This window comes from Leptonychotes weddellii, chromosome 13, assembly GCF_054177405.1.
Source record: "Leptonychotes weddellii isolate Sample4059 chromosome 13, ASM5417740v2, whole genome shotgun sequence".
NCBI lineage: Eukaryota > Metazoa > Chordata > Mammalia > Carnivora > Phocidae > Leptonychotes > Leptonychotes weddellii.
In genome coordinates this window covers 58,358,173-58,371,103 of record NC_138381.1, presented here as the reverse complement: position 1 = coordinate 58,371,103, position 12,931 = coordinate 58,358,173, and the positions used below count along the sequence as shown (strand labels likewise).

The 12,931-nt window shown below is 48.5% G+C and overlaps 1 gene segment (V, D, J or C); it reads right to left on the bottom strand.

Moving 5' to 3' along the window:
• Nucleotides 1–720: 720 nt before the first annotated feature.
• On the bottom strand, nt 721–3,351 carry LOC145716818 (immunoglobulin lambda constant 7-like). The segment is given in 3 exon segments: nt 721–1,180; nt 2,553–2,578; nt 3,257–3,351. Coding segments are annotated over 3 exon segments (426 nt in total).
• Between the last annotated feature and the right edge of the window lie 9,580 nt (nt 3,352–12,931).

Genomic DNA, 12,931 nt, shown 5'->3' with positions numbered 1-12,931 from the left:
CATTTTGGGTTAGTGCTTGTGGTGGGTCAGTGATGGATTGGACTCTACAGGGTCCCTGCCTCCCAAGGACCTTGAATGCAGCTGGGGCCCCCATGACACACGTGGGAGGAGGAGCCCTCAGTGGGAGCGTGGGATTGAATGGCTAGGGTCGAGGGACTGAGGGTCCTGTAGTGAGTGTGACAGAGACGTCTGTGGGAGGAGCACAGGACAGTGTCACTGGGGAGGCAGGAGCAAGGGGACTGCTAAGAAAGAGGGGACACTCTAGGCTGTGATGATGGGAAGGTCCATATGGGGTAGGAAACCAGAGAAAACATGGCGTCGAGCAGGGGCCTACCAGGAAAGGAGAGTGGACATCTCAGGAGAGAGCTAGTCCCTGACAGTGAGGCCCCAGGTCCAAGGAGGAACTCAGACATTATCCAGGAGTCCACAGGGAACCACGAGCAGTGGGCTTTGGTACTACTGGTGACTGACGTGGTCCGTGCAGGAAAAGTAAGCATAAAGACATGGTGGAGGATGGCCTATCTTGGTTCTGCTGTTGGTATCTCCTGTTCTGGAATATTCTCTGGCAATTCTGGGTGAGAGTAAAACTACCCCTTGCAAAAACATGACAATGCCTTCTGCTGACTCTTTTCCCACAGGGTGAAAAGAATTGTGTTCACATTTGAGGATGGTTGAGTTCAGGATGCAAAGTGTTAGAAGCACAATGAGCAGAGAGCACGATTTCTGATTGAATAAAGGACATTTTATTGAGTGTCGAGCGGGTGCAGCGAGAAGGGCTGGGGTGACCCTGGTGGGAGGGCAGATCCGCCTGGAGGTCCTGTGGCTCCAGGCCCCCTTGGGTGGGGGAGGGTGTCGGGGACCTAAGAGCACTCTGCGGGGACCACCTTCTTCTCCACGGTTCTCCCCTCGTGCGTGACCAGGCAGCTGACGCTGCTGTATGATTTCCACTGGGCAGGCGACAGGCTCAGGTAGCTGCTGGCCGCGTACTTGTTGTTGCTCTGTTTGGAAGGCTTGGTGGTCTCCACGCCCTGGGTGACGGTGCTGCCGTCTGCCTTCCAGGCCACCGTCACGCCGCTGGGGTAGAAGTCACTGACGAGGCACACCAGGGTGGCCTTGTTGGCGCCGAGTTCCTCATAGAATGACAGGAAGAGCATGACCAAGGGCGCGGACTTGGGCTGATCTGTGTGGACAGAGGAGAGAGTGGAGAGATGCAGGGAGAATCCCGGTGTTGGGCAGCCCTTCCCTTATCTACAGCTTCTGTGACTGTTCCCATGGTGGCCATGTTTGTTCACCCAGGGGATCCTCCTTACCACTCCAGCCCTGGACAGCAAGCAGCCCCCCATGCTCCCAGCAGCTCTTCCATGTCACCTCTCCCAGATGTGTGAGAGGTGCATCTGCAGCCTCAGTTTCCTCCTCAGCCCCGCATCTGGGCCCCATATCACTTCATTCTTCTGGATCCAGGTGCTTCCCCTGTGAACTGGAGTCCCCTACCCAGCCTGCCAGGACAACTCTGACGGTATGTATGGAGGTCCCGAGCCCTGCACCCAGTGGGGCAAGGAGCCCCTGTCCCCCTCAGGAATAGCTCTGTCCCTGCCTCCTGGGAAGGCTGGGTACTCCAAGGCTCTGCCATCTCCCACATCTCTCCTGCCCTGACCACAGGACCCTTCACTTCTGCAGCCTTCTTGGGGCTACTCCCCGCAGACGACAGGCAGGGTGGCCCCATGGCCACCTCAGCACTTCTGATGATTCCTGACTTTAAGGGGCAGCTGTGTAGCTCTGAGCCCCCACTCACTTCCCACTTTGTCATCTTCTGAGTCTAAAGTACCCTTTGAGGAAGGCAGGAGGCCACCCCTTGGACAGGTGAGACACCTGGGGATTATAGGGCTCCAGGGACAGGTAAGACTCTGCCCCATGGTACCTGCTCCCTTCTGACCAACATCCTGGGAGGGCTGTGTTTCTGGTCACCTTGCCCTGCATTGCTCGTGTCTCTGTCTCCATGTCCCCATGGCCTAGCAGAGGCCCTCAGCACTTCAGCCTAGAGCAAACCAGACTGTTCTGTCCCCCTCCTATGGGCCTCCCCTTTGACTGCCCCTCTGTGTGCCCAGAGGCTGGGCTCACAGCCCCAGCCATGTGCCCAGCCTCCTGTGTGGTCCTCCTAGCCTGGATGGGCATCAAGCCCGCAGCCAAGACCCCAAGGGACTCTCTAAGGCTACCCCAGTGCCCCTAGTCAGAACCAGCCTCAGACCCCACACAGGTGTCTGCCCTGGAAGAAGGGAAGGAGCCCCCATTTTTGGATCACCCACCCCCAGCCTAGGGCCCTGGAATCTGGACACATTCAATCGTCAGATTCTAAAGGTAAATACTTGTACCATTGGGGTCCTTCCTGCTGGTTTCCCCGAGACCAATCCACTTCCCCCAGATCCCACAGATCTGCTAGAAGGTCAGTCCTTAAGGCTGGGAGGGCAGACAGGGAGCAGCCCCCAAAGAAAAGTAACTTTCCCAAGACAACGGAGGGGTGGGGCAGGTTGGGAAATGTGGTGAGAGCCACTTACCTAGGACGGTGAGCTGGGTTCCTTCACTGAAAACAAACCAGGATGACTGAGTTTCAGGCCAAAGCCCACCAGGCCAGCACCTGGGGCCTGCCCCCTGGGGGCCAGGCCAGAACAGGAACCTGTGATGGGCATAAGGCTGTAGCAGGTGGGGCTGGGCAGCCAGCCTCCTAGAGGCTGTGGCACACCTGGATGAGCCCACAGCCCAGAGGTGTCCCCATGCCCAGCCCCCTGATTGAGGCAGACTCTACCCATGTCTTGTATATTTCCCCCCTTTCCAAGGCTGTCCTGGTCACCTCCTAATCCTCAGTCTGACGGTGACACTGCATGGAGTGGGTGTTTAGTAAATCCCTGGGTGCCTTGTCCTCTCATGTGGTGTGGCAGAGCGAGTCCTCAACTGGCTCAGACCTGCCTGACGGCCTCATTTAGAGCTTCCGAGGGTTCCTCTCCTACAATTTCCCATGGTCCAGCCAGGTGGCTTCCTTCCTGCTCCTACTGGTCTGGGACTGGGTCATTCCTGATTCATTGTACTTCCATGTGTAGACCCCCCACTTTTTCTCTACACATCAAGTCACAATGCAATCCCACCTCTTTGATGAAGCTTTCTGTGATCTCTCAGACCACTGTTTTTCTGTCCACCTGTCTGTGCATCTGTCCATGTGTTCATCCATCCATCCATCCATCCATCCATCCATCCATCCACTCACCCATCTATCCATCCGAAAGTAGCTCCAGGCACTGTTTCATATGCTGGGACATGGAGGGCCTCCCTGGCTTTCATCTCCATCTCTCCCTGAAAGCTCTCAAGTCAGGGCCAACAAGGCCTTCTTCCTGGGCAGTTCCCCAGTTCCTGTTGTACATTATGTCTTACAGGATGCAACATAGAATCAGCCTCTGTTTTCAGTGACTCTCTTCCTGTTGGTACCTGAGACCTCCCATTCTCCTCCCCTGACTTCTCTTTCACCCCTGCCCATGCATGGCAGCTGACTCCCAGATCGGCACCCTGGGTCCTCCTTTGCCATCTTCCTATACTGTGGATTCCCACTACTGCCCATTTGGTGAAGTTCAAGTCTAGGCCAGCTCTAAACCCTCTCCTTGACTCTCCCTAAATTGCCTACTGACCATCTCCAGCTGGATGTTCAACAGGAATCTCAAACTCACCATATCCAAGTGAGATTGACCACCTTCCCCCCAACCCAGCTCTTTTTTCTGGCTTCATCTTGTCACACATGACCATGAATGCTCTCACTACCCAAACCTCAGGCCAGATCTGTAGCTTCAAAGCAATCCCAATCAAATTCCCAGCAAATTATTTTGTTGATATTGGCAAACTGATTCTAAAGTTTATATAGTGGGGCAAAGGACTCAGAATAGCTAACACAATATTGAAAGGAAAGAACAAAGTTGGAGAAATGACACCACAAGGCTTCGAGACTTACTATAAAGCTACAATAATCAAGACAGTGTGGTATTGACATAAATACAGACCAATGGAATAGAACAGAGAGCCCAGAAATAAACTCTCACACATACAATGAAATGATTTTTGACAAGGGTGCCAAGACCATTCAATGGGGGAAAGGACAGTCTTATCAATAAATGGTGCTAGGAAACATAGATATTCACATGCAGAAGAATGAAGTTGGACTCTTACCTAACATTATATACAAAAATAAACTCAAAATGGATGCAAGGCATAAATATAAGAGCTAAAACAATGAAACTCTTAGAAGAAAACATAGGACAAAAGCTTTACAACATTGGATTGGCAGTGATTTCTTGGATATACTGAAGGCACAGGCAACAAAAGAAAAACTAGACAAGTTGGATTTCACAAAAATGTCAAAATTTTGTATATCAAATGATGCTTTTGACAGGGTAAAAAGGCAGCCCACAGAATGAGAGAAGATATTTGCAAATCATATATGTAATAAAAGGTTAATATCCAGAATATATAGGGAACTCCTAAAACTCAACAAGAAAAAAACAAACAACCCAATTCAAAAATGGGCAAAGGACTTGAACAGGCATTTCTCCAAAGAACATATGCAAATGGCCAATAAGCACATGAAAGATGCTCAATATTACTAATCATTAGATAAATGCAAATTAAGACTACAATGAGATACCACCTCACACTCATGGGGATGGCTACTATTAAAAAAACAAACTAGGAAACAAGTGTTGGTAAGGATGTGGAGAAATTGGAACCCTTGTGTAATGTTGGTGCACAAATACCGCATGATTCCACTTATGTGAGGTATTTAGAGTAGTCAAAATCATAAACAACAGTCTTAAGTTACCAGTGGATCAAAGAAGAAACTACAAGTGAAATTAAAAGATACTTTGAGATGAATGAAAAGAAAACCCAACACACTAAAACCTATGGGATTCAGTGACAGTCATGTTCTAAGGAAAATTTATAGCTATAAAAAGTCTCTATTAAAAAAGAAGAAAGATTTCAAACCAATAACTTAAGTCTACCTTAAGGAAATAGAAAAAGAAGAGCAAGTTAATTCCAAAGCTAGCAGAAGGAAGGAAATAATAATGATTAGAGTAGAAATAAATGAATTAGAGAATAAAAAACAATAAGGAGAACCAGTAAAACCAAAAGCTGGTTCTTCGAAGTTTAGCAGCTCTGAGAAATCTTTACCAGATCGACAAATACAAAACAGAGAAGATTCCAATTATTAAAGTCAGAACTGGGGCACCTGGGTGGCTCAGTGAGTTAAGCATCTGCCTTGGGCTCAGGTCACGATCCCAGGGTCCTGGGATCGAATCCCACATTGCGCTCCCTGCTCAGCAGGGAGTCTGCTTCTCCCTCTGCCTCGCTCTCTCTGTCAAATAAATAAATAAAATCTTTTTTTAAAAAAAGTCAGAACTAGGGCGCCTGGGTGGCTCAGTTGGTTAAGCGACTGCCTTCAGCTCAGGTCATGATCCCAGGGTCCTGGGATCGAGTCCCACATCGGGCTCCCGGCTCAGCGGGGAGCCTGCTTCTCCCTCTGACCCTCTCCCCTCTCATGCTGTTTCTCTCCTGCTCACTCTCTAATAAATAAATAAATAAATAAATATTCTTTAAAAAAAAAAGTCAGAACTGGAAGTTGGGACATTATTACACACCATGCAAAATTGAAAAGGATTATAAGGAAATAATATGAACAATGGAATACCAACAAATCAGATAACCTAGTTGAACTGAACAAATTCCTAGAAAGACACTAACAACCTAAACTGACTCAAAAAGAAATAGAAAACTTGAACAGGCCTATAACAACTAAAGAGATTAAAATGGTAATCAAAATCCATTCCCATAAAGAAAAGCCCAGGATGAGAAGGCTTCACCAGAAAATCCTACCAAATATTTTTATGTATGCATGTGTGTATGTACAAAATATTTATTTATTTATTTATTTATTTATTGAGTGCATACAGGCACATGAGCGGGTGGGGAGGGAGAGGGAGAGAGAGAGAGACTCTCAAGCAGACTCTGCCCTGAGCGCAGAGCCTGAGGTGGGGCTCGATCCCATGACCCTGAGATCATGACCTGAGCCAAAACCAAGAGTCAAACACTTAACTGACTGAGCCACCCAGGCACCCCTGTACCAAATATTTAAAGAAAATTTAACACCAATCCTTCACAAACTCTTCTGAAAAATAATAAAGAAAGGAACACTTCCTAACTCATTCTTTGAGAATTACCCTGATTTCAAAACCCAACAAAGACATCACAAGAAAACTACAAACTATCCCTTATGAATACACATGCAAAAATGCTCAATAAAAAACTAGAAAAGCGAATCCAACAGTATATTGAAAGAATCATACAGCAAGTGGGATTTATCTCAGGAATGCAAGGGTGGTTCAACTTAAGAAAATCAATCAACACAACATATCATAATAATAAAATGAAGGATGATAGCCAGGTGATCATCTCCATTGATGCAGAAAAATATTTGACAAAATTCAACACAATTTCATGACAAAAGACTTAAAAAACTTGGAGTAGAAGGGACCTTCCTCAACTTTATAAAACCATCTATGAAAAATCCACGTTGAACATCATATTCATTGGTGGAAGACTGAACGCTTTTCCCTCAAGGTCAGGAACAAGACAAGGATGCCTATTTTTGCCCCTTCAGTTCAACACTATACTGGTGAATGGCTAAACAAAATGTAATACATTGAAAAATGAAATACTTCTCAGCAATAGAAAGGAACAAGCTATTGACAAATGGAATAACCTGGGTGAACTTCAAAGCCGTTATACTGAACTAAAGAAGCCAGACTCAAAAGGTTCTGTACTTGGAATATTATTATTCAGTTATAAAAAACCAACAAACTATGATTCACCCAACAATCTGAACTGACATCCAGAAAATTAGGCTGGGTGTAAAACGCTAACACCAAATGTTACAAATTGTGTGATTCCATTTATAGAACAATCTTGAAATGACAAAATTAGAAATGAAGACCAAATTAGTAGTTGCCAGCGGATAAAGAAAGGGCTTGGAAGGGACGGAAATGGGAGTGGCAATAGAAGGGCAAGATGAGGAATCTGCAGTGAGGGAAATGTTCTGTGCCTTAACTGTATCAATGTCAATATCCTGGTTGTGATATTTTACTATAGTTTTACAAGGCATTACCATTGGGGGAAACCAGGTGAAGGGGACATGGGGTCCCCTGTATTGTTTCTTACAACTACATGTGAATCTACAATGATTTCAAAATAAAAAGTTTAATTTACAGAAAGGTTATATACTGCATTATTCCATTTATATGATAGTCTGGAAAAGGCAAAACTATAGGGTCCCAGAGAGATCGGTGGTTGCCATGGTTGGGGCAGAGAAACGGACTGATTACAAAAGGGACACAAGGAAATTTTGGGGGGTGATGGAAATGTTCTCTATCTTGATTGTGGTGGTAGTTACATGACTCTATGATTTTATTAAAATTTATACAACTACTATACCAAAAAGAGGGAATTTTACTCTGTATAAATTAAAGTAAAATAAAAATAGAAATCTTTATTACATTACTATAGTCACTATATATATATATATATATATATATATATATATATATATATAATGAGTTTATTATTCTTTTCCATGGATATACCATAGTTTATTTTACCTTCTCTTATTGTTGGACATTGAAGGGCTTTCTACTTTTTCCTCTGAACACACTTATAATATTTAGCTGAAGTTCTGATTATTTCCTCAAGATAAATTTCTAGGAGTGGAATTACTTGGTTAAAAGGAATGCAGATTTTTATACATCTTGACACACGGTGTCATTTGTTCCAAGAATTTCTTCTCCCACTGACCATCCATGACAGTGCCCAGTCCTCCCCTGTCAACCTCTGGCACCATCACTTTAAATTCACCTGCCAATTTCACAGGTGATCTTGGTCGTTGTGTGGACAGCCCCCTCTCTGCAGCTCTCATCTGCCGTCAAAAAAGCTGGATTCATTTTCCCAAGACACAAATCTGACTCTGAGAGTCCCTTATGTAAGTCCCTCAAGGACCTCGGGAAAAATCATGGGGGCGTGAAACCCCCTGCGGTCTGCCACCCTCCTCACCTCCCCCAATCTCTGCTGTGCCTGCGCACCTCACTCTCCTTTCAGCCTTTGCTATTCCCTTTGCCTGGAGACACCCCATCACTGGCCAACAGCGTTTCATCTGTAAAACCAGCTTGGTCATTTCCCCCCGTCCCACCTTACTGCTCTAAAAATGGTCTATCGGTCTGTCCTCAAGACTGCACGTGACCCCCTTGGTTCAGCCCCATCGTCTCTACATCCACCGGCCCTGAGTGACCGGAAAGTGAGTAGACTTCTTGGGGGAGACCAAGGCCTTGCAAACCACCCCTTCTCTTGGCCCATTTTATTAAGATGAAGGACAGGCTGGTGCAGTCACAGCGCTCTCTTAATTGGCTAGCAAAAAAGCCAGGGGGGCATCCTGGCTCCTCTCTTTCCTGTTACTCCCACCTCCTGAATCTCCAACTGCCCGTCCACTCTGCCAAGGACAGCCACACCCTCCTCAAAGTCTCTCTAGCTCTGGATTCCCACCCTCAACCACCCAAGTCTGGTCATGTCCTTTCCTTGCAAACATTCCCCAGGATGCCCCAGATGAAGTCTGTCCTCCAGGGATGGGTCCTCCATGTCAGGAGCTGGTCACCTGTTCAGCCTTCTCTCAGACCATCTTGGCCCCAGTACCCACTCGTTCCAGCCCTGCAGACCACTGGGAGCTTCCTGGGCATTCTGTGCCTCTATCACCTCGCCATTGTCCTTATGTGTGGTTGCTGCTTCACCTGCCCCCTCTCCCGCTGGACCTTGAATTGGGGCCAAAGCTTTGTTCCCCTGGGATCCCAGCCCCAGCACAAGGCCTGACCCCCCATGGGGGCTCCATCTCTCCTTGTGTTTCCCAGGGCCCTGCTGGATGCTGAGATGCCAGTCCTTGCCCAACACCCACAGGTGCTGACCCACCCTTCATGGCTGGCCTGCTAATACAGAACAGAAGCATCTCATCCTGTTCCAGTCCTGCACCATGGCAACACCAGCATCCTTGGGGTGGGTGTCAGGCTACAAGGCCCTCACCCGACTAGGACCCCTAGCTTTGCAGGTAGGCAACTGAGGCTGGGAGAGGCAGACTTGTCAGCCCCACAAGTTAGGAGATGGGGGTGGGAAGACCTGGCAGCCATCAGGCTTGCGTGTTGGAGTCTGCACAGGCTGTGTGACATTGGGCAGGTCCCCTCAGCTCTCTGGATCTCTATCCTCATCTGTAAAATGGGGACGATAGCAGGCTCTGCCTTGTGGGGCTGCTGAGGGATGTTCTGCCCCTAAAGTGATTAGTGCCCACAATGAACGTGCTGTTGTGTCACTCATTATCATAAGTGGACCCAGATGCTCGGCACTTAGTCCAGGGACTTCCCACCGCACACAGAGAGAAGGGCCTGCGGTCACTCAGCAAGTGGTGGCAGACCGTGGCCCCCACAGACACTCGAAGGGGCCTTTCCCATGGAGGCGTTTGCACCCTGGGTGGGCTTGAGTTCTTAGGGGGTCAGTCACCGGAAGTGGCCCTGGCTGAAGGTCCTTGGCTGAGGGTCTGGTGACCTGGGGACAGCAGGGAAGGCCCACTCTGATGTAAGAAGCATTGGCTGGAGGGGCGCCTGGGTGGCTCAGTCAGTTGAGTGGCTGCCTTCGGCTCGGGTCATGGTCCCAGGGTTCTGGGATTGAGACCCACATCGGGCTCTCTGCTCAGTGGGGAGCCTGCTTCTCCCTCTGCCTCTGCTGCTCCCCCCGGCTTGTGCTCTCTCCCTCTCTCTTTCTCTCAAATGAATAAATAAAATCTTTTTAAAAAAAGAAAAGAAGCATTGGCTGGAGCCTGCACCCTAGTGCTCCAGGGGGTGGCCCCTGCCCAGCAGGGGAAGGGCAAGGAGGTGGCTCATCAGTTAAGAGGAGGCGGCCTGGGCACCCTGACCCAGTCACAGCACCTACCACCCACGTGGGTATCCTGTCCCTGCCTCCTGTTTCTTCCCTACCCAGAAGACCAGGGTGAGGTGAGTGAGGCACTAGCCTTGGGTGCAAAATTTAGGAATGCCAAAAAGCTCAGTAATTAAGACAAATAATATATTAATACAATACTAAAACAAATGAATGCAAACGAATACACCATGGACAAAATGTCAACACTTTAAATAAAGCCAGTGTCTGTCCAGGCTGCCCCCTTCTCACTGATTCTTCCTTGTCCTTCTTGTCCCCCTCATAGCCGCTCTTTGTCCCAGTCCCAGTTCTGGCTGCAAAGACCCTCTCCTCCCTCACCCCCATGACTCCCTCAGTCCCTTACCTGTCCCACGGGCTCCGAGAGCTGCTTCCTGCTGGGGCTCCAGGGTCTGGGGTGCTGTTCGGTGGGTCTACTGTCAGTGGGGGCAGCCGACCATGGGCACCCACAGCCAAGCCCAGCAGCAGCAAGGGCCAGCATGGCTTGGGGCCAGGGCTCTGCCCCCAGGGGGCCTCAGAGCCCACCTGACCTGTCCCCAGCCTCATTTGCTCTCAGGGTCAAAGGACCTGCAGGCTTGAGCTCCCTGGAGGAGAGTCAGTGAGTACCCTGGTCCTTCTTGCTGGCAGTGGCTATCCCAGTGTTCCCTGGCCCAAGCGGCCCGGTCCTCTGCCTGAACCTTCTCTCCAAGGCTCATGGCTGTTACTCCGGGGGGTCTCTCCCAGCGGGCCATCGGCCAACTGCCCTGCTGTGGTCGGCATCCAGAGCTCAACCGTCTCCCACCACAGCTGCAAGCCTGGTCTTGTCCCTGGGGCCCTGGGTGGGCCACACCTGCTCCTGCCTTCCTTCTCAGAGGGCGCCTGGGTCTGTGGAGCCTCTCCCCTGGGACTGGAGAGGCCATGGAGGCAGTGAAATGCCGGTGGGGTAGGAGTTGCCGGCGTTCAGTGGGCTGGGGCTGGGGCTGCTGTTCTGACCAGCCTGGGGGCAGGGGTGGTGACAGGGGAGGAAACAGGTGTCGTTTAGCAGGAAGCCGATGTTCAAGTTCGGGAATCATGATACAATTATAAAAATAGGGTTTAATGCACCATGCCCAGCACCTCATGGGTGTCATCTCTCTCTCTGACACACACACGCACACACTCACACCCTCACACCCTCATAGATTTTATCCAGCGGTCACCATCATGAGCATGGCGTCGGCACACTGCACGCAGTAATGGTTTCCGTGAGACCCCTTTCCCATTTCCCCGAATGCCCACGCACTGTCCGTCCCGGAACCCCGCTTCGGTGTGGGGTGAGCAGCGGCAATGAAGAGGGACCGAGCCCCCGCATGGGGTGGCAAGAGCCTGGCTCTGCGCTGGCACTCCCGGGAGGGATGCTCTGGTCACCTCCGGGGCTTCCAGGCGTCTGGGAGGTGGGGCTTGCAGCAACTGCCGGCTCTGCTCACTTTCAGAACCATGGCGAGGTCCAAGGTGGGAGAGAATGGATGTGAAGTTGCTTCTTTGCCCTTTAGTTTTTTAAAAACTGTGGTAAGATATACATAAAATGACGTTTGCATCTTAGCCATTTTAAGTGTACAATTCAGTGGCATTAAGCACATTCACACTGTTGTGCAAGCCTTACCACCGTCCCTCTCCAGAGCTTGTTCATCTTCCCAGACTGAAACGCTGTCCGCTTGAAACACAGTAATTCCCCATTCTTCCTCCCCAGCCCCCCGCACCCACCATCCTACCTTCCGTCTCAGTGAATCTGACTCTGGGGTCCTCGTATATGTGGAATCATATAGTATTTGTCCTTTGAACATCCTTTTTAAAGATTTCATTTTATTTCTTTATTTTGGGGGGTAGGGGCAGAGGGAAAGAGAATCTGAAGCAGGACTCTGCGCTGAGCATGGAGCCGACCTGGGGCTCCATCTCATCACCAGGAGATCACAACCTGAGCCGAAACCAAAAGTCAGGCACTTAATTGGCTGAGCCACCCAGGCACCCCTGAACGTGCTTTTTTTTTTTTTTAATTTAAATTCAATTAATTAACATATAATGTATTAATGGTTTCAGAGGTAGAGGTCAGTGATTCATCACTCTTATATAACACCCAGTGTCCATTACATCACATGCCCTCCTTAATGTCCATCACCCAGTTACCCCATCCCCCCACCCACTTCCCCTCCAGCAACCCTCAGTTTGTTTCCTATAATTAAGAGTCTCTTATGGTTTGTCTCCCTCTCTGATTTTGTCTTGTTTTATTTTTGTTCTTTTCCCCTATGATCCTCTGTTTTGTTTCTTAAATTCCACATATCAGTGAGATCACATAATTGTCTCTCTGATTGACTTATTTTGCTTAGCATAATATCCTCTAGTTCTAACCACATCATTGCAAATGGCAAGATTTCATTTTTTTGATGGTTGAGTAGTATTCCATTGTGTATATGTGTATATATATATATATATATATATATATATATATATATATACACCTCATCTTCTTTTTCCATTCATCTGTTGATGGACATCTGGGCTCTTTCCATAGTTTGGCTATTGTGGACATTGCTGCTATAAACATTGGGGTGCAGGTGTCCCTTCAGATCACTACATTTGTATCTTTGGGATAAATACCCAGTAGGGCAATTGCTGGGTCTTAAGGTAGCTCTATTTTCAACTTTTTGAGGAACTTCCATACTGTTTTCCAGAGTCACTGCACCATCTTGCATTCCCACCAACAGCGTAGGAGCGTTCCCCTTTCTCCGCATCCTCGCCAACATCTGTCATTTCCTGACTTGTTAATTTTAGCCATTCTGACTGGTGTGAGGTTTGTATCTCACTGTGGTTTTGATTTGTATTTCCCTGATGCCGAGTGATATTGAGCATTTTTTCATGTGTCTGTTGG